The 19,797-nt window shown below is 43.5% G+C and overlaps 7 protein-coding genes across 7 annotated transcripts; 3 read left to right on the forward strand and 4 right to left on the reverse strand.

The window, feature by feature from the left end:
• Positions 1-1,751: 1,751 nt before the first annotated feature.
• On the forward strand, positions 1,752-4,071 carry EAF02_007143 (uncharacterized protein; the record flags this gene model as incomplete). The annotated part of the gene is made up of 5 exons (XM_038903191.1): positions 1,752-2,081; positions 2,165-2,231; positions 2,282-2,387; positions 2,570-2,759; positions 2,812-4,071. The coding sequence occupies 5 exons, from the start codon at positions 1,752-1,754 to the stop codon at positions 4,069-4,071; spliced, it is 1,953 nt and encodes a 650-aa protein (XP_038756670.1).
• A 191-nt stretch (positions 4,072-4,262) lies between these two features.
• EAF02_007144 (uncharacterized protein) lies at positions 4,263-5,269 on the reverse strand (the record flags this gene model as incomplete). The annotated part of the gene is made up of 3 exons (XM_038903192.1): positions 4,263-4,707; positions 4,796-4,921; positions 4,974-5,269. The coding sequence occupies 3 exons, from the start codon at positions 5,267-5,269 to the stop codon at positions 4,263-4,265; spliced, it is 867 nt and encodes a 288-aa protein (XP_038756671.1).
• A 914-nt stretch (positions 5,270-6,183) lies between these two features.
• Positions 6,184-7,773, reverse strand: EAF02_007145 (uncharacterized protein; the record flags this gene model as incomplete). The annotated part of the gene is made up of 1 exon (XM_038903193.1): positions 6,184-7,773. One exon carries the CDS (start codon positions 7,771-7,773, stop codon positions 6,184-6,186), a length of 1,590 nt encoding a protein of 529 aa, XP_038756672.1.
• A 260-nt stretch (positions 7,774-8,033) lies between these two features.
• Positions 8,034-11,013, forward strand: EAF02_007146 (uncharacterized protein). The gene is made up of 2 exons (XM_038903194.1): positions 8,034-8,410; positions 8,465-11,013. Exons 1-2 carry the CDS (start codon positions 8,081-8,083, stop codon positions 10,622-10,624), a joined length of 2,490 nt encoding a protein of 829 aa, XP_038756673.1. The 5' UTR covers positions 8,034-8,080; the 3' UTR covers positions 10,625-11,013.
• A 188-nt stretch (positions 11,014-11,201) lies between these two features.
• Positions 11,202-14,423, forward strand: EAF02_007147 (uncharacterized protein; the record flags this gene model as incomplete). Its single annotated transcript, XM_038903195.1, has 4 exons — positions 11,202-11,809; positions 12,027-13,138; positions 13,186-13,449; positions 13,497-14,423. The coding sequence occupies exons 1-4, from the start codon at positions 11,557-11,559 to the stop codon at positions 14,421-14,423; spliced, it is 2,556 nt and encodes an 851-aa protein (XP_038756674.1). The 5' UTR covers positions 11,202-11,556.
• Positions 14,424-14,613: 190 nt separating this feature from the next.
• Positions 14,614-15,876, reverse strand: EAF02_007148 (uncharacterized protein; the record flags this gene model as incomplete). The annotated part of the gene is made up of 1 exon (XM_038903196.1): positions 14,614-15,876. One exon carries the CDS (start codon positions 15,874-15,876, stop codon positions 14,614-14,616), a length of 1,263 nt encoding a protein of 420 aa, XP_038756675.1.
• A 1,849-nt stretch (positions 15,877-17,725) lies between these two features.
• EAF02_007149 (uncharacterized protein) lies at positions 17,726-19,328 on the reverse strand. The gene is made up of 2 exons (XM_038903197.1): positions 18,901-19,328; positions 17,726-18,770 (listed from the first exon to the last, which is right to left on the reverse strand). Exons 1-2 carry the CDS (start codon positions 19,043-19,045, stop codon positions 18,142-18,144), a joined length of 774 nt encoding a protein of 257 aa, XP_038756676.1. The 5' UTR covers positions 19,046-19,328; the 3' UTR covers positions 17,726-18,141.
• Between the last annotated feature and the right edge of the window lie 469 nt (positions 19,329-19,797).

The following is a 19,797-nucleotide window of genomic DNA, read 5'->3' on the forward strand; positions in this document are numbered from 1 at the left end:
GGAAGTCGTTCCTGTCAACAACAAATCCTAAAAGACAAACATCTTGATCTTGTTAGATTGATTGTACGAAATCCTTCCAGATTCAAAGCGTTGGTGGCCCGAGCCATAGCGAAATTGGCACATGGAAAGGTGCTCTTGCTAAGACCTGTTGTATGCAGGGTCATTATAATCAACTTGGCCGAAACCAATTCCCTGGTTCACAGCTGCATGTATTTGCTGAGCTTTGGGGGATGCTAATTGGAAGGGCTAAAAGATTCTTCGGGGGAACTGAGATGACAGTTCAGGGATACCAGATTGACACGGCGATTTGATCACATGCTTGCTATTAAGTACCTAGGTACTCGAGGGTGATTACCATCCAATGACAATGAAGGAATCAGATGGTGGCGCACGACCCTAGTATTCCCAATATTAGGACAGTGATCTGGGATGATGGCTACGAGATCATCTGATTATGAAAGAGGTGAATTCTTTGCTCCGTACAAAAGCTAAATTGCGCTTTTACAAAGATACCGGTACCCGACCTTGCCGACATGTAATGGTAGCCTCTAGTTCCATTCTGAGGTCTGGACCAGCTCGTGTTGAAAAAGTTAAAAAAAAATCAAATCGGTGATTTTACCGCATCAGAATCATTAAGCTCATTCCAAGGCGTCTTGTCGAGGTGATTGCCATCGCTTCATACTCCGAGATTGATGACAAGCGATGATAATTTCGGACAATGTTATGAATGAGATGCACAATGTCCGCTTCATCTTAGGTGTATTGAGTTCGTAAATGGGGAGCCAATCGGTGGACGGGGAATCGTTGCCTGATATGCGCGAAGGATATTCTCATTGGTTGGATTGGAGTTCTTTTTGGCGGCGGCGGCTCGTAGTGCTGAAGTTGTGAAACCGGGGTAGATAACGACAACGGAGATCTAGGGTACGTTGACTGACACCTTGGTGCAAAGGCGTAGAATGCTTTCGCATAATGGACTCCTTTCAAAGATGGAGGATGGGATGGCTGGGGAGTCCCAATTCGGTCGAGACATCCCTGCGCTGTCACATGAACGAGTCACCTGACGCTCAAAAGTAAATGGAATTGGTATTGATACCTACCTAGTATTAACCCTGAAATTTGAACAGCTCATCACTGCGACCCATGGCACCCTCCGTACATTGTGGTATATATACCTAGTAGGAGCAATGGTATCGATGTGAAAGGTAGCTGGCCGATAACTTAATTGTAAAGCATTTGAACCCGAATCTTTCGCGATGGAATACTAGGTAGCATTTGAGGTACTGTGGTGCTGGCCACGAATCTCAAAGGCAATAATTCGGGAGGTTATATTGATATGGACGACTCGGGGCAGGAGACAAAGTCAAGCACAAGGTCGAACATTGAATTTTATTTTCCATCATCAAAGGCACAAAATGCTCTGATAACCAAGCAATCAATTTTCATCATTGCGGTCTACCGGTCTTACCTGGGCTTGATGCTGAGCTTGTCATCCAGTTCCTGAGAATGGTTCAGAGCCAGGCGGTGAAAATCCATTCATTTAGTGGGCTTGACGCGACACCCAAGCACTACTATAATACCTTTTATGGGGCATCGACGTGGGCGAGGCCAGGCCAGCTACCTAATTAGTTCGTATAGTAGTATAGTAAATTAGCAGACATTATATAGGAGAAGCAGAAACGGAAGAAAATTTCAGCCTCATGTGTCAAAGTCTGGCATCTCCATTCTTCACCAAGACTTCTTAAGCTTTGAAGATGATCGAATTAAGTCGGCGCAAAGCAGTCGATGATGAGTCAATTGACTACCAAGCACTCGATGATGTTACTTTCCACCGGGAATCGCTCTCGACACCTGTGCACAGTGATAAAAATACCTTTGTACCATCATCATCATCATTATCCGATAAATCTTTGACGGATGGTGATGATATCTCCTACGCTCAAAGGAAGTCTACACAAATTTCAAGGCCTCGATTCGCTCCCTGGGGAATTCATTGGAAGAAACCCTCGTTCATTGGCTTAATGTTTTTGGTTGGCTTCATTCTTTCATTGGTCCATCACCTTTACTACATGTCGCTCAGCGGCGTAAGAACTGGCGACGAGAAAAAACAAGCTTGGCCCACCCGTATTGGCACCGGCTTTGCCTTTTTAATTACATCTTGTTTAAGGCAACAACGACGGCCGCTTTAGGTCAATATATTTGGACAGTTGTCAAACGCCAACCATTGAGCATAAGTACTGTTTGTAGTAAGGCTTCAAGATCCTTAGACTAATCTCCAGAATAGGAAACTTGGATCGTCTTTTTGCTTTGTCAACGGATCCCATAGCCCTATTCAGTATCGAGCTATTAAAAGGAGCAAAACTTGCCATCTTGTTAGGTGCCATTACATGGTATGTTTTAAAATATCAGAGGTCTAATAGTCTGAATTTTATCACAATAATAGAGGAAATCGAAATGACTCCGATTGTTCAGTTGGTATCAGATGTCAAAATTTCACATCTAGTTTGCCAGTTCAGACTCTTGGAAACCCTACATGTGAAGTGTAATAAGAGCCGTCACTGATTCTTTACAGGCTTCTGGGACTCGCAAGTATTGCACCAGCAGCAACCTTGACAATTGTTGCAAAGAACATTTCCGAGGAAGTGCGTTTGCCAGTTCTTGATTTTTCTAAAGCCATTTGGAACAATTCTGTGGATGGCCAGTATAATGCAGTCTCGATCACCAATACCATTGCGATAAAATACAGCCTCAAATATCAATGTGTTAGGATTATCTAGACAAGTGTCCGGATCTGAATGGTCATATACTTTGCAGTTTTATGGCCCGTCGATAAAATGCAACGAACCGAACAACACCCAGCAGGCCATATTCAACAACATTACCAAGTATTATGAGCAAAACAATGTCTTCACATACGACGATCAAAATGATAATCGTACAAATACAACGTTCGGTGTGGGCTCTGGCAAAATTGTTTACAGTTCGTGGAGCACTTGGTATGCAGGAGGCACACCAAATGCCGGGTTTCTTCCACCACCACTAGCATTACATGGGTCCTATTATCCTCAACTATGGATCCAGACTTCAACCTCGGAATTGATTTGTACTGCGGTGAACGCGACATTCAATATCGCAGTATCGTACATTGATGGAGTCCAGTATGTCACTCAGCAAAACATCGAAGTTATTGGACGTTATGATCTTTCTTATATGGACGTCGGTGATATAGAAAGCGGACCTACAGTTACTGATTCGAAAGGTGTTACAACCGCAACAGCAACTGGTGGATCGGCAAAGGTATTGTGGAATCAATATATTCCGCATGTGTATGCTCTTGGAGCTATACTTGGCGGGAACATAACTTTACGAGATGTCACTCTTGGCAGTAGTCAGAATGAACAATACAGCGGTTATGGAACAACTAATATTCTTGGGACAGGTTTGATGGCCTGTGAGGAAATCGCCAGTACCCCATTCAAGAACGAAAGCTCATATCTTATCGGCAATCCCTCTTCTACGTTTACCAATACCTTCACTTCAACAACACGACCTTGGCTATGTCGAAATCAAACTTTGGCGCGTGGTATTGAAGATTTAGCAAACAATATCACCATCAGTTATCTTAGCTCGCCGGATTTGACGAGTGATGGCGATCTACAAAAAATTCTCACCTCCAACACAAACAATTATTATATATACCATCCTTTTTGGCTTCTCATATCGTATGGCTTGGCCTTCTTATTTTCCATCATGGCTGTAGCAGTCGGTATTCACGCTATAAATTCCAACGGGGTAGTACATTCGAATTCCTTTTCAGCTATTGTTGCAACTACTCGTAACCCGGAACTGGACGAAATCTTGGGGAGGTCTTGTTTAGGTGCCGAACCATTGAAAAAGGATCCCGGACAGTGTAGGCTCAAATTTGGACCGCTATTAGATCAGGTCATAACAGGCAATCCTAAGTCTGCTGAAGAAGAATCTGAAAGTCAATGGCAGATGGAAAGACATTCTCATGTTGCATTTGGGATTGAACACAATGTTGGACAACTAAGGAAAGGAGATCTGTGTACTTGAAATCGAGACTTGTTATTTTGTCCAGTACTCGATTATATCAGTAAATAAATGCATGTGCAGGCCACTTATATTTGTTTGCATTCAGTGGATATCATTGGGAAGCCCTGCTATGCAATTCGAGTTATCGACACAGCAAGCCCTTGATTTCATATCAACTGGTCAAATCCCAAATCATTGTTTGGTCGAATCCATCAATCAAAATTGGTACAGATAGCGATAGATCTGGTCGCATCTGAATCCTCTTGCAATTGTCCAATCTTGTCTTCTAATGCAGTCATACAGTCAGGTCCTAGCGGCATACGCAGATAATCATGTCCTCCTATGACAGCATTGGCAACTGCTCGCGCAGCTTTGTCAGGATCTCCTTTCACAAAGTCCGGAATAGACATAATGTTTACAGTTCCGTTCACCATCTGCTCAACCGCAGTACCTTTGTATGCTTCACTGAAATCATTGCTGACTTGATACTGAGCTGGTGTCCTGATCCTGCTTGCGAACGGTGTTCGGAATGCCCCTGGCTCTACGATGAGAACTTTGATGCCGAAAGTGTTGAGTTCATGAGAGAGGGATTCGTAAACTGCCTCAATTGCGAATTTACTGGCGGAATATGATGATCGTGCCGAACGCGCTATAAACCTTCACATGCGCAATATTTCATCAGTGGAATTCCGAAAGCAGTATAATGGACAGTGGAGAAGGGCCCAACGAGCTGGTTTTGACATACCCGGCACCACTACTTATAAGGACAAGGTTTCCTGATCCTTTTGACCGCATTGCTGGAAGACAGGCCCGTACAGCTCGGAGAGGCCCATAAAAGTTGACCTCCATCTGCTCTCGTACTTCATCTTCGCTATTTGTACACGTCAGTGAAAATACTTATTGCGCATGATTCAAAACCCGACCTTGTATCCTCCACTCCACCAATAAATGCATAACCTGCGTTATTAATTAAAACGTCGATGTCATACTCTGCTGCGCACTTCGAAAATCTCTCAAAAGCATCTTTTTGGGCGGGATCCAAAGTTATCCAAATTCCTCCCATTTCCACGAATTCAGGAAAAGACATTTCGGCTTTGCCTATGTCGCGAGTGGTCCCAACTACTCTGGTGCCAGACTTGAGAGCTTCAAGAGCAAGAGATTTACCGATGCCGGAGGAGGCGCCTGTTATTAGCCAGGTGGATGACATTGTTGCTGTCATAGTTTGTATTGGTATTTGATCGGGGACTATTTCTGGTAATAATGAGCAGATTGAAATACGATATCAAACTCGGGGCTTTTATCAAGCAAAACGGTTGTCGGGGTTAGCATGCTTCCAATGGAGTTACTATTAACTCCACCATTACGGTAAGCCCTTGAGTACCTACCTAGATAGCTGAATGTTTACAATATTACAAGCTATAATATCGTGTCGCTACTTTTACTTTATATCAAGTTGAAAAAATTTGGTGCCAAGGGATGCTTAGCTGACAGGATGAAGCTATCGAAGTTCCGCGAATGCTCACAAACGTGTTGAAAGTAAGAATGAAGAGGTTGAGTTGAATCAATGGGGTGGTATGCGCACAGCCAGAAAGTATATGGAGGGCTCTATCAAAACGAGGAGGTCCCGAACTTATTGTGGAGGGATATCAACAGGATCGCAGTCGAGTAAGTGAGTGGTGCACACTAATTGCAGCCAATGATTCTGGATTCATGCTAGAAATTGATTCCAGATAAGCTTCTAGAATGATGAAGGAGCCATTGCAGTTGTAGAGTTGAATTTTCTTTGAAACTCATTGTGGTCACTAGACCGAACTCTACTTCGAACAACACACTTGACTTGTGCTTTCGTTCTAACAAAGGGGTTCGTTTCAAGATTTAAGAAACGGCAAATATTAATAATCATTGTAGTTTTGCTCAAATCAAAAGTCTGCATGTGAGGAATTGTCCTCATGGAAGAGGTAAAACGCAAAGTAGAGAAAGATTTGATTTAAATCCTCATTGGCCCTTTTTAACCAAATGAATACATGCACAATTAGAAGCCTTCTCGGTTAAACTATTCAATTGTGGGCGAGAAGAAATATATCTTAAGAGTATCTAGTATGTTCTTGAAACGCCTATTATGTGCTACCTGGCCTATGCCTCCGGCTTTTCTCCCGTCTTCTCTTTGACTGGCCCAGTCGCCCCATTTGCAGATCCTACACCATCGCCAGCCTGCGGAGCAGCAGCGGCCTCGGGTTTGATATGGCTGGCTCTCGCGGCCTTTTTCATTTGTCTCTTGCTCATAGGCAGCTCAACTTGTTTTGTGGTATTAGTTTCCGTCTCACCATTAAAGTTCACTTGCCACTTCTCTCTTGCCTTTCTTTCATCCTCTTCACTCCACTTTCTCGGCAACACTGCAAACACCAGATACGAAGTGTGAGTCCTGACTTCTGGTTCTGTCTTGTGTATCAATTTTCCTTCCTTATAAATCTTGCCGTCGACCAAACTCTTTATCAGTGTTTCCCTAGTATTTGGATTTTGTCTTGGCATTTTGTCTGGAGCATCGCCTTTCTTGTAAAATGTTTGATGTCCGATTTCGACTTCTAATAACCGACTCACGGCTTCCTCGACATTTGCTGGTGTAGTTTGCAGACCCCTCTGTACTCCGTTATCGATACCTATTCGTTCTCGCCGGATTTCAAATCGCTTTGCTGATAATTCTACCATCTCAATGTCGACCCAGCCAAGTTGTCGCATAACAGATATAGTCCGTTGAACTTGTTCGATACATGGGGAGAAAGTGCATAGATGAACTGGTGCTTCTGGATTGAGAGCAGAAACGAATGGTTCGGCGATGGGCTTCGTTGGAGATAGCTCGCCGTTAGGGTTCTTGATAGGAGGCGGAGGAGATCTAGTAAGATGCGGGAGTGCTAACCATGGAGCAGGTAAGTCTAAAAATATAGATTCGGCCTTTGGATTTTTTCCATCAACTAAGAATCCCCCTTCACAAACATCTCGATGCGTGATCTCCACAAGTTCATTCAATCCATGCTCTTGCAATTCCTCAACTAATTTCGCATGTCTCGGTTCATGAAATTCGAAACTCCAGACTTTGCCCAACTTGCGCTTCTTTAATGTATGTTCATCAGGATATCCATTAAACACAGCTCTTGTAGATGCGTGTGTGAAGGATCCACTACCAGCTCCGGCTTCAATGATACTCGTTCCAGGTCTTGCGCGTATACGATGTAGAATATAACTGTAATCAGGCGTGTAAACAACTTGCGTTCGATGTGGTAAGGAATTGGTCCAATTTTCAGGTGTAGGGGGTAGGAAATGTATGAATCCGCTTCCAGCAGCTACAGCCTCCGTCATCTCTTTGGTGCTCGTAGTTGTTGGCGATCCATCTTCTGCATTTTCTGTGTTAATTTCTTCGGCTTTCAGGGTCTCGACAGCTTCCACATCGTCTCGCTTTCGTTTTTTGTCACCTCTTCGCCCTCTAGATCCAGTATCAACTTTGGATGCAAGTACTTGAGTTCCCCATGGTATTCCAATCAACGTCGTGTGCGGAAAAGATCCGAATCGAGTGTTCGTCACCTTTCCCTCTGCGTATCCTTCATCCTTTTCGTCGGTGCTCTTGAGAATTGTTGGAGTTTGGAGATCTCTTTTTAAGTGTAAGATTGCCAATTGATCTGAAGACGAAACTGCTCCAGGATAAAGAAATGGTGATCTTTTATTACTCATCGTGAGTACCTGATAGGTTGTTGTTGCTTGTGATAAGGACTTCAAGAAGTTCTGGACTTTTGTATCTTGTTCTATTTGCATCGTTCCCTCTGTGCGAAAGAAATAATTTTATAACCGCAAGGCTAGATTTGAACCTTACAACGAGGCTGAAAAAGATGGCCCCACGATAAATTTATTTTCAGCCCACCGAGTCATACCGGTACTTGAGCAACATTGGATTAAATAAATAAACGAATCAGCCCGCCCTTTACTTACATTATCAAACAAAGAAGTGACTCAATTTCTTCATGACATTTCTACCAACTGAATGTTTCTTCCCTTACGCTCTCTAAGATTTTCTACGTTCTCTAATTCTTATATTCATTTGCTCACAGTTCGAAAGTTTACTACGAATAATTTCACAAAAATGGATCAATTGAAAGTTCACAACTCTTTAAAGCCTGGTGGTCCAGTCCCATTTGTACCTATTGAGAAAGGAAAGGTTTCTTGGTATGTCTGCGGACCAACAGTATATGATCACTCGCACTTGGGACATGCTAGGAACTATGTTTCTACTGATATTATACGAAGAATCATGAAAGATTATTTTGGTTTTGATCTGAATTTTGTTATGAACATTACAGATGTCGATGACAAGGTGGGGGGTATAGAATCTAGAATGGCGGGTAATTGACTGATGATCATTTGACAGATTATCTTGAAAGCCCGAAGACAAAAGCTACTGGAGCTTGAAAAGTCGAAAACATATACCGAACCGGAGCTCGCAAAATTAGCCGCAGAAGCCTTCCAATCCTACGCAACAGCAAACCTCCCCGAACTGCTGAAAGATGGCACTCAACTTACACCTAACAATTATGCAGAAAGAAGAGATATTGCATATGGAAAAGTATTGGCGGGCGGAACATTGACAGGCGAAGGAAAACCAGGAGATGCGGAAGCGAAGATGAAGATGCATATAAGCAATCTTTCTTCTGCGGCGCAAGCCATCCAACAAGAGAAGATTTTCGGTGGAGCAGATGAGATTCTTCTTCCGTATCTTGATTCTTTGTATAAGGATTCGATCGACGCGAAAGACCATACCATTTTCACCAATGTCACTCAATACTGGGAGGATCAATTTATGGAAGACATGGACGCACTAAATGTCATGCGACCAGATGTTATCACACGAGTTACCACCTATGTACCAAAGATCGCAACCTTCGTAAAGAAAATTATCGACAAGGGCTTTGCTTATGAATCAGACGGATCGGTTTACTTCGATATTGCAGCATTCGAGAAAGCTGGTAATCCTTATGCGCGACTACGACCAGAAAGTAGAAACGACAAAGCCTTGCAAGAAGAAGGTGAAGGGTCACTATCGAAGAATTTGGGTGGTAAGCGAGGGGCAGGAGATTTTGCACTCTGGAAGAAATCCAAAGCAGGAGAACCAAGCTGGCCAAGTCCCTGGGGTGGAGGCAGACCTGGATGGCATATTGAGTGCTCCGTCATGGCTTCCGATGTTTTAGGGTCAAAGATGGATATACACTCCGGTGGTATTGATCTCGCGTTTCCTCATCACGACAATGAATTGGCACAAAGTGAGGCATATTTCTGCGAGCATGAGCATGGCCCACATGAGTGGGTAAACTACTTCTTGCACATGGGGCATCTTTCTATTGCAGGGTCAAAGATGTCGAAGTCATTGAAGAATTTCCAGACCATTCGAGATGCACTAGCTACTGATTATACTCCAAGGTCAATGAGAATAGTATTTTTGATGGGAAGATGGAATGATGGTGTTGAGATTTCGCCAGATATGAGACTGATGGCCGACGCATGGGAAGCGACCGTTAACAACTTCTTCGTCAATGTCAAATCCCACATCATTGAGGGTGGAAATTCGACATCCGTCGAGGACTTTCAATCTCTTTCGATCCATCCAGAATTGCAAACAGCCTTGGACAAGGCACAGACAGATCTTCAGACCGCCCTCACAGAATCCTTTGATACGCCAAGAGCCATGCTTATTTTGCAAGAGCTAATCAAGGAATCGAATGTCTACATTGGCTCTCACAAATCTGATCTTGACATCCAGGGACTAGTGAAAGTTGCTCGATGGATTACAAAGATACTTGGAATCTTCGGTCTCGATGCAAATGCAAATGCACCATACGATGGACTTGGTTGGGCTAGCGCTTCTGTTGATAGTAATCATACTCCCGAACAGATTGTGGCACCTTTTGCCGACGTCTTCAGACAAGTCAAAGATGAAATTGAGGGTTTGTCGTTACATACTGAGACACTTGACAAATTGCTCGCCATGGATGTTGACAGCGAATTCTCATTGCTTGTATCCTCGGGAACAAAAGATCAGGAAGCTCTCGCTCTCCCATATATTCGGGCCGTTGCGAGGACTAGAGATGAGTTGAGGCGAGTAGCACCAACCTCTGAACATAAAAAACATATCCTGGCATTATCTGATCGAATTCGGGACAACGATCTCACGAATCTTGGTGTGTATTTGGATGATAGACCAGACGAACAAGGTTCGCTTATTAAGTTCATTCCAAAGGAAGAACTTTTAGCACAAAAAGAGGAGAAGGCCGCTAAGGAAAGAGAGAAGGCAGCACAAAAAGAAGCCGCCAAACTTGCGAGAGATAAGTTGGAACAAGAAAGGATCGAAAAAGCGAAACTCAGTCCAGTGGATATGTTCAAGGATGATAGATTTAGTGCATGGGATGTTGATGGTATGCCGACGAAGACGAAAGACGGGGAAGATGTACCCAAAAGTGCATTGAAAAAATTGAAGAAGGATTGGGACAGACAGAAGAAAGCTCATGATGACTGGAAAGCTAAGGCGCAGTCATGAGGGCTCATCAAGTTCATTTGATGAAGGGGAAGCGAAAAGCGAAAGCGTGATTTAGCTTGAGATGATGAGTATGAAATTTCTGCTTCTACGACGTATCCTAAAGGAATATAGAACTATTGTCTTTTTCGTTTCTACCTTATACTCTTGATCACATGTTCAGAAAAGATTAGACACTTTGAATGCTATCTTGTTGATTTAATGACACTCCGTTGAATCACTACCATGGAGATTGTTCCGCTGCGATCGATTAGAATGCCTCAATGAAGATAGGGATCTCAATCTGCCTACGACCTACCTACTACCTACCTGCTACCTAACTCCCTTCCATCGGAGCGAAGCAAAATAGTCTTCAATGTAGTGGCCCATGGGAGTGTCATCAAAGTTGGGAATAGAGTAGAGTAGTCGAGGAAAGGAAAGTGATCTGTTAGCTACAAGGTAGACAAGCTCGAGACAAGACAAGGTAGCAGTGACATTTAACCGGATATTCTCCGTCCACTTCCGGTAACCCACATCAACCATAAGTACAATGATTTCTATGGATTTCTATGGAGTCTTCCACCTGATGTTCCTTCACTCCCTTCTATTCTTTTCTTCACTTGATCCAAATCCCCACATGCAGAGCCGTCAACCTCACTTCGTACCCCAAACATCTTACATGATTTGACCAGCCTCCCCCGCCATCCTCCATGATCTTAATTTCCGTCCTCACCGTCCACCTTTCTCTATGAAATAAGCTGATCAATGACATGACATCTCACACGATTGATTGATCAATTGCATACGATACGATACGATACGGTACGATTCGATTCGATACAATACAAACAACAATACCATACGATACCGAGGAGCCGGAGAGACCGTGGGACCGAGGGGAAACGAGACCACTCGCCTTCCTATGAGATAAAATAATCCACTGTATAACGTTGAGCATGGATACTAGTAACCATCCAATTGCTTCGTATGATGATTTAGCTGCCTCCAATTCAAATTTCACTGCCGTTGGTAGTGGTACTACTGAAACTCCACAAAGTACTACCGGTACTTCTTCAACCAGTTCTGCGAAGGGAAGTCCAAATAGACCCTCACCGGCTAAATCAACAGTCACCGGGAATCGATTTCAATGTCCTCAATGTCCAAAGAATTTTAGTAGGATTGAAAATTTAACTAGACATCAAGCCAATCGTAAGTAATCGTTTTCATGTCCATCTTCGTGTTCATCTGTTTATGATCTGTCGCTTCGCTCCTTCTTGTTCTTGTTCTGATACCTGTTTGATTCTCACTTGCACCCATCCTCCAACTTTTAACAACTCTACCTGCCGAATTTTCATGATTCAAAAGCAAACCTAGAAAGCTGGGTATTGTGATGTGTCACGTGCTAATCGCATTTCTTTAAACTCAGATGATGAAGTTGGCAAATTTGCTTGTCCAGTTTGTGGGAAAAGGTTCACGCGAAGTGACTTATTAAGTCGCCATCGTCGGATACATAACCAAAATCATGGTTCAGATAAACGCGCTGGTAATGCACGATCCCACGTGATGCCTCAATCTGCTTCAGCTTCCCCATCTGAACCCCAACCAATTTCCAATCTTGTCCATCGTGATGAGGCCTCTATTCCAATCAATAATGACTTTGTAACTGCATTACCTCCGAGCATGCAATGGCGTGGTGGCAATCTCGATAGCTTGCCACCAATTCAAGAAGCATTATATTCTGATTCTCGCACACCTCCAACTCAATCCCAAGGCCTTTCAAGTCTAGTTGAAGCTGCACTGGCACCACCTCCTGGTGACAATAGACTTCAAGTCTCGGGAAGCTTGAATCCCAGCTCATGGGATGGTTTTATGCTTTACAATGATAGCCCAAGTATCTACATGGGATCATATGATGCAGATATCTCTTGGACATTGGACTGCTTTAGTCAGGATTCTTGGAGTAATATGGATCTGGACTTCGGTCTTTGCAGCTCAGATTTTGTCAAGTCTGATTCTCGAGGTCAATCAATTGACCTGGACGCCGAAGGGGATGAGGAAGATTGGCCGGATAAAGTCAGTAGATTAGAAAGTCCACCACGATGGGGCCCAAGGCCTGTTCCCCGGCTAGGTCCAGAATCATGGCATGCAACTTCTTACGAAGCGAGAAGGAGCGGCTTCACGGCAGGTCCAAGCCAGCAGGTGAACGATGTATTGAGATCCACGCTACTAAGCATGTTACAAATTGAATTTCCTGCCGAATCAGGTGATGCGGTGTATGTCGAAATAAATGTCTCGACATTTCCACCCTCAGAAGTACTGGATTTTTTCCTCCGACTTTATTTTCGACATGTGCATCCGCGATTTCCTATCGCCCATGTTCCAACCTTTGACATTTTCGCCAGCTCTCCTCTTCTAGTGTTGTCGATGATGTTTCTTGGTTCATGTTATTCAAGGGCAGATCGTGGCAGATTCTTACGGCTATTTCATAATCGAGCAAGGGTAGCGAGCATGAGATTACATGAGATCGAAGAGAAACACGTTAGTTAGTCTTCCAACAGTGATTCTCATAGCTAACAATTGTGTAGCTTCGGATTCTTGACAACATCTTTACATTATTTAACCTTTTACTCGCGGGAGCTTGGGGTGGAAGTAAGAAAATGTACGAATTCGCTGAAGGTGTGAAGGGTATTCTGATAACGGCTGGTCGACGAGCTCGTTTGCTGGATTGTAGACCAATCTCGAGAGTGCAGCTTGATCCAAGCTCGCTACCCAGAAGCTCACCACAAGAGATTGAATGGTTTTCGTGGATAGAGACCGAGAAAAGAAAGCGGCTTGGGCTGTCTATTTACGTATGCTTTCTCTATCACTCGCATTTTTGTTGCTGACACTTGAACAGATTTTTGACTGCCAATACGCTACCCTGTTCAATGTGCAACCGTCTATTAGTAGAGCGGAAACCACGAATTGCGTCTTCCCGTGCCCGGAACAGCATTGGGAAGCGCCATCACCACAAGCCTGGAAGATGCTTCTTGGTCCAGCCGACATCCCACCTGCAACATATTATCTCCATGCTTTGAATGGTATCCTTCTTCATAAATGGACTAAGCCTCCTCCACCTGTCATCCCAACTACAGTCTTTGGGAAAACCCTCGTTCTTTATGCAATACACACTCTGATATTTGACTGGCGTACATCAGTTTCTATGTTAAATCCTACAGGATTGATGGGCACCATGGGCAATCACGCACTGGATATTGGTGCTGGGCTTTTGAGTAGAAGAAAATGGTTAATTGATGCACTAGATTCGTGGAATGAATGCTACGGGGCAACTCCCGGAGAGATATCTGTAGCTGGAAGGCTTCTCTGCGCGCTGGGATTCGTTAGTTTGGACGTTAGTCTGAGTGATGTGCACTTAATGGCAGGTCGGTCTTCAAGTCGCCAAGATTGCGATTTTGCGGCAATCAACCTGAAATATTGGGCAAACTCAGACATTGTCGGTGGAACAATGAGAAATGTGTATGAAATGCTCAATTTATCTGAAGAATGCATAAGATTGAGGGATAGGAGTGGAGGGGATGGTATACTAGGAACAATGGGACTAGCCGGCGAGAGAACAGAAGAAGCAAGCTATGAGATTGCGGTATGTCTTTTCACGGGGGGGTTGGTCTGCTGGGTTTATAAAGAGTTAAGGACGCGGCTGGAGGGTGCGGAGAGGGAGGAAGTCAAGGAAGCGATTAGAAGGGCGGGGAGAGGTTTGAGGGGGCTTGGGTGCTGGAGGATGGGGGAGATGTTCGGGAAAATTCTGGCGGGATTTGAGGGTTGAGAAACGGTCTTGAATGAGGTTCTTGTACTTTATACTGATCAGTTCTTCAATAACTGGTTATTTATAATTCGGCTAACTATCGAGCTTACTTTCTCGCCACTCATGTAAATTATAACTGTTATTATAAATTCTAGCAATGGCGCAATTCTCTCTGCCTGATGTTCCTCGCCCATCCATCATAATTTCCGTTTTAACTTTTTATCCAATCGTATTTCGGCAACTCATGATCGGTGCTCCGATCTTCAGGGAGAAGTTTATGTACCTTTGTCTTACCAATAAACCAGATTATTGAATCTCTAATCCGCAGGCCCCATCTAGTTTGAGGCATAGCAAGTTGTGGGAAGCCAGGTGGAAGGTCCTCCATCTTTTTATAAATTGGCCGGAATGCCTTTTCATATCTCTGTAACGCCTCTGGAATTTCAGCACTGCTCTTTATTTTTGACAATTCTCCGGCCAGGATATAGGCACTGTCAATAGCCAAAGTAGTCCCAACGCCGAAGGTTGCCATTGCAGCATCTCCAATCACTACAGCACGCCCATTCGTCCATTTTGGTACCTTGACCTGTGCGGCTTTGGCCATATAAAAGTCGTCGGACTTATCCAATCCCTCCAATATTTGCTTTGCTTCCCAACCACAATTTTCGAAGTATGAATGTAGCATACGCTTCGTTGCTTCAACCCCTCCCTCCATGGCTTTCTCCACTACTGGGTCGCAAATTCCGTGTTTTGGCATCGTGATACACAGGTAAACGCCTTTGGTAGAGGGATTTCGATGTGGTCGCGTCATCATACACAGACCCTTTGGTGCATTGAAGATCTCCCAATATTTCGAATCATTTGGTTGACTTGGGATGCTAAAGAAAGCGATGTATTGACCGATGAAGTTGTAGCTGTCTTTCAGGGCTTCCTTTTCCAGAATCATAGATCGAATCTTTGATGTGGACCCATCTGCACCTACAACTAAGTCAAATGTCTCTTTTGCTCCCCCATTGAAAAGTACATCGACACCCGTCTCCGTCTGATTAAGAGACTGGACAAAATCACCATACTTATAGTTGATATTATCGAATTTCTTGCTAGCTTCCAAAAGGAGATCAGATAGATCAGCCCGCAAAATTTCGTAACGTGATGTGAAGGTGTCACCAACTGGAAATGTCGCGAATGGCTTCCCTGAAGAATTCAAAAGCATCGTACCCGCTTCGGTTGTCGTTCGCGCGCGAATAGCTTCCTCAAGTTTCATTTTCTTCGCAATTTCAGTAGCTGCACCATGAATATCGATCGCTTGTCCAGTGGTTCTTGGAACCGGTGATCGCTCAATGACTGTGATTGAAGCGGTGAGTCCGGTTCTAGCAAGCCAATATGCGAGACATGGCCCGGCGATGCCAGCACCTGAAATCAGGACTTTCAATTTAGGTGTAGTCATAGGCACCATCTTTCTGGTTATGTTTTGCATTGTTATTTTGATTTCATACTTCATATGCTTTTATATGAGTTTCGAGATGCTTATCAAAACAACTTCTTATTTAGGCAGCACTTTAGAACTGAACCTAGTATGGTCAAAGACCAGCGGTATGATACATTTGCATGGCCTTGGCATGTATGGATTTTGATGTGATTTGGTGAATTGCTCACTTGAATTCGCTTCTCGATGCGAATTGGCATAGTCATAGATCCTTCGTGAGAACACCATGTGTCCCCGTCCGGTAAGTGGGATCAAGTATGCTTCGGTAACCGGGCCTTCGGGCTTTTCTAACATCCGAGACCAGCATCTGATTTGACCATGTCAATTCGCTGAACGATCCCTCCCGCATACACAAATAGAGGTGACGGTGGTAAATTCGGGTGGTCACAGAAGCTATCCATAGTGGAATCTAGAATTTGTAATTATTCTCAAGAAAAAAATAAAGTCTGCTCATGTTTCCTCCAGTATGAGTTACAATAAAAATGGCCCCTTTATCAGCTATTTGATTTCTTCCGAGTCTCTTAAGTCGAGAGAGCATGTCTTCATTTCGAACTGGGAATCCCAACTCATCTGACAGAATCAAGTAAATTTAGAAATTAAAAGCTTTCATCGTCGGGCATCAAGCCAGACTGCGACTGTAGACCCCGCCAGCTCTCGCCATCTTGAGTATAAAAGCTAAGGAAAGGCGCGAAAAAGCAGAGCACATTTGATAATGCAAGGCGTGAGTTCCATTAGACGTATGATACAGAATAAAGTATGGGTTTAAAGGGGGTTGAAACGTTGAAACAAATGTACCTGGGTAGAATGAGAAAAGATGTATCGTCGATGAGCAATCGCACAAAACAACATACAAAGAGACGTAAGTATCGCCAGCAGCAAATTAATAATCCGTCTTCTCTAGGTTTCTGAAGATATAATAACCCAGGCATTATCGGGATTAGCATAACCACATCTTTGAGAGCCACAACGTAGTTCTCGAAAGACCAGGCATCACTTGAATACAGACTGTAAGAAAGGTCAAGACTCTGGTAGGAAGAGATGAGGCAATTAAACATATTAAGAAGGATTTAAGTTACATGAACGCGCATCTTCATGAAAAAGAGTGAAAGAGAATAGTGGTGATTTGGTACAAAAATGAGTGAATCATAATCAAAGGAAAGCTGGGTTTATATTTCAGGAACTTAAATGACAACGAGGATCAGTCCTTCCTAGGCGTCACAGTCATCTCTTGTGCATATCTATCTCATGCTTTTTTAATGGTAGATTTAAGGGCTACAATGTTCCTCACAATCTTTTGCCTTTCAAAATCTGACATACTTGGACGGCAGTTACCCCTCGGGCATCGTCTCATTTCGATATACTCTTCAGGCGAGCATATTTCTATTGGCATATGAGAGTAAATAAACAAATGACTTCCATAAGCACACCTTGAAAACAACTCCCAAACATTGGTGGTCCCAAAGTATATAATTAAAAAGTCGACCCTAGACATATAAGGAAATACTTGTATTTTCGAGAATGATAAAGATTAGGGAAAAATACAGTACATTAAACATGAAATAAGATTTCTATTTAGAGAAAGCGAGTTTCAAGAATATATAAAAAAGTAAACAGCGATGGGTTACTTTTGGGTAAACGATATTAGGGTTGGAGGTTGGGAGGGGAAATTGAATGTAGAAAAAATGACAACGAGGAAGACAAATGGGAGATGATATAAAACCTGAATAAATAGCTGCGGTTATCAGATAATTGATGATAATGATAATTTGCGGAACACTATGAGCAAATGGCAAACGCGAAGATCGACATCTATCTGAGATTCTTGCTGATGGCTCTTTGATGATTGAAGCATACTCAACCATTTTATATCCACGGTGCTATCTCTGAGCATTCTAAAATTGCCATGTGAAACGAATCGTCTCTAGAATATCTTATTTCCTAACTTCAAGAAGGAAATGATTTCCCCTTCGGTACCCTTACCCAGACCAAGCCTATTGAATTATCCATAGCAATATAAGCTCACTATCTCATACCTAGACAATGAAAGATGAGTATGGATAGCAGAGATGTAGTCAAACACCTATACAGAACTGTCTGCAGTGTGTTGTAGGCCAAAGCAATATGCCGCCGGCAATTTCGACCCCCGGGATCTTGAAATTGAAACCTGAGTATCATTGACGAATCAACCCACTCAAATCCCACTCATAACGTCCTACTTTCTCGTTATGCTCCCTCATCTCACCTCACCTCTCCATCTCAAACCTCAGTCATCCCCTCCGGAGCCCCCATTTTCAACCTCCTACCCCAAAATCTCATTAGTGGCAGCACCTCCTCTCTCCCCCTCATCATACCATCACCTTCCCTCTCCCATTTAACATACTCTACTTCCGCGAATGTACCCTTTACCTTTTCCAACGCTGTCCTTGTTATTTCAGACTTTCTGTTTCCGCCCGCTACCAAAATTGGTGTTCTGACTTTCCCTTTGTTATCCTTTTGAGTTGTCGCTGAATTTGAAGGCGGAGAAAAAGAGGTAGGAAGTCGTCCACCGATTGAAATCGCTCCTCCCAATTCCACATCTTTGAGGAGTGAAGAGGTAGTTTGTGCAAGAGTCGAAAGAGCCAACATGCCTCCCTGTCCAAACCCAAAGAGAAATATATTTCTCGGCGAGTAATTACATGATTCCATAAGCATCTCAATCATAGAAGTCAGAATTGTGATAGAGGGTGTGAGATCAGCATCGAGGTCTAGAGAGCCAGTCGTAGAGTCGAATTCAAGATCGCGTGCCCAATGGAAAGAAGGTACGTCGGAACCAGTTATGAGGGCGGGAATTGGGGTTGGAGCTTGAGGAATTAAGGACGCAGTTTGAGGCAGAGATAAGTTTTTGGCTGAGCGGAAGTGTTAGTTGACGGAGTAGTTAGTGAAATGATAAAAACTGTAAAACATGAGAGGGTGTTGGCAATATGAGAGGTATTGGGGGGAGGGGAGGAAATGCAAATATGGTAAATAAGATCTCACCAAGCTGTGTGAATCCATTCTTCGTATCCCCCAAGCCATGAAGCAGAATCAAAATGTTGGTATACTTTCCATCTTTGGATGGTAGAATATCACATAATAGATTCCTTGGTAGATCATCTACAGTTGGCAGACGTGGTGTTGTCATATTTACTCTTGTTTTCTTCCACCTCGAATTTCGTCAGCCTTGCTTGTTTTTCTGACGAGGCTGATTCAATATTAATTTCCCGCCCAGGTGCAAGTGGGTACATAAAATATTCATAAAAACTTTGAACGCTCATTAAATTATGCAAATGACGAAAAGGCCGACCTTGAAAGCTTACAAGGCTATCCTCGCTGGATAAAACAAGCATCTGACCAAGCCATAATTATGGAGAAGCCAATGAAGCTTGTTCAGCTGAACCCTTAACTATTTCACTATCTAGTAGAACCTACCCAGGCTCGCCAGGAAGGTATCCATTATCTATTTATTGGTTGCAAAGTGGGAATTGCCGAAGGAGCGGAAGGGAGAGAGTGGAAGCTTGTTAAAGCTTCGATGTCGTTCGTTCGCCCTATGCTTACCAGGTATCCCAGGTTGTTACTGGTTGGTCCCGTATACGATGTAGAGTACCGATTACGTTTGTGTCTGTCTCGAACCTTGCTTGGTGCTTCAATCGATGCTTCAACTCATATATGCGATGCCCGTTTGACAGACGAATGAACTCTTTTTGTCTGTGGTTTTATCGTGCATTACCGCCAGAAGCGAGGGTTACTTGACACCTGCATCTTGCATGGCTGCACCAGTTTGATCTCAACGTGCCCTTATCATTGGTCGCAGTTGGACATTCTACAATGTTACGCGCACGCCGATGATATTTCAAGGGGGGAGAAGGAGCTATAATGGTCTCTATAATATTCCCC

This window comes from Botrytis sinoallii, assembly GCF_014898435.1.
Source record: "Botrytis sinoallii strain Bc 23 chromosome Unknown BSIN_012, whole genome shotgun sequence".
NCBI lineage: Eukaryota > Fungi > Ascomycota > Leotiomycetes > Helotiales > Sclerotiniaceae > Botrytis > Botrytis sinoallii.

Bases quoted from the DNA above. Each gene is read 5' to 3' on its own strand.
- EAF02_007146 (XM_038903194.1), top strand. From the start codon at position 8,081: ATGTTTCTTCCCTTACGCTCTCTAAGATTTTCTACGTTCTCTAATTCT. The intron at 8,411-8,464 runs GTGGGGGGTATA...ATCATTTGACAG, and splicing joins TTACAGATGTCGATGACAAG to ATTATCTTGAAAGCCCGAAG.
- EAF02_007149 (XM_038903197.1), bottom strand. From the start codon at position 19,045: ATGACAACACCACGTCTGCCAACTGTAGATGATCTACCAAGGAATCTA. The intron at 18,771-18,900 runs GTGAGATCTTAT...ACTTCCGCTCAG, and splicing joins GAATGGATTCACACAGCTTG to CCAAAAACTTATCTCTGCCT.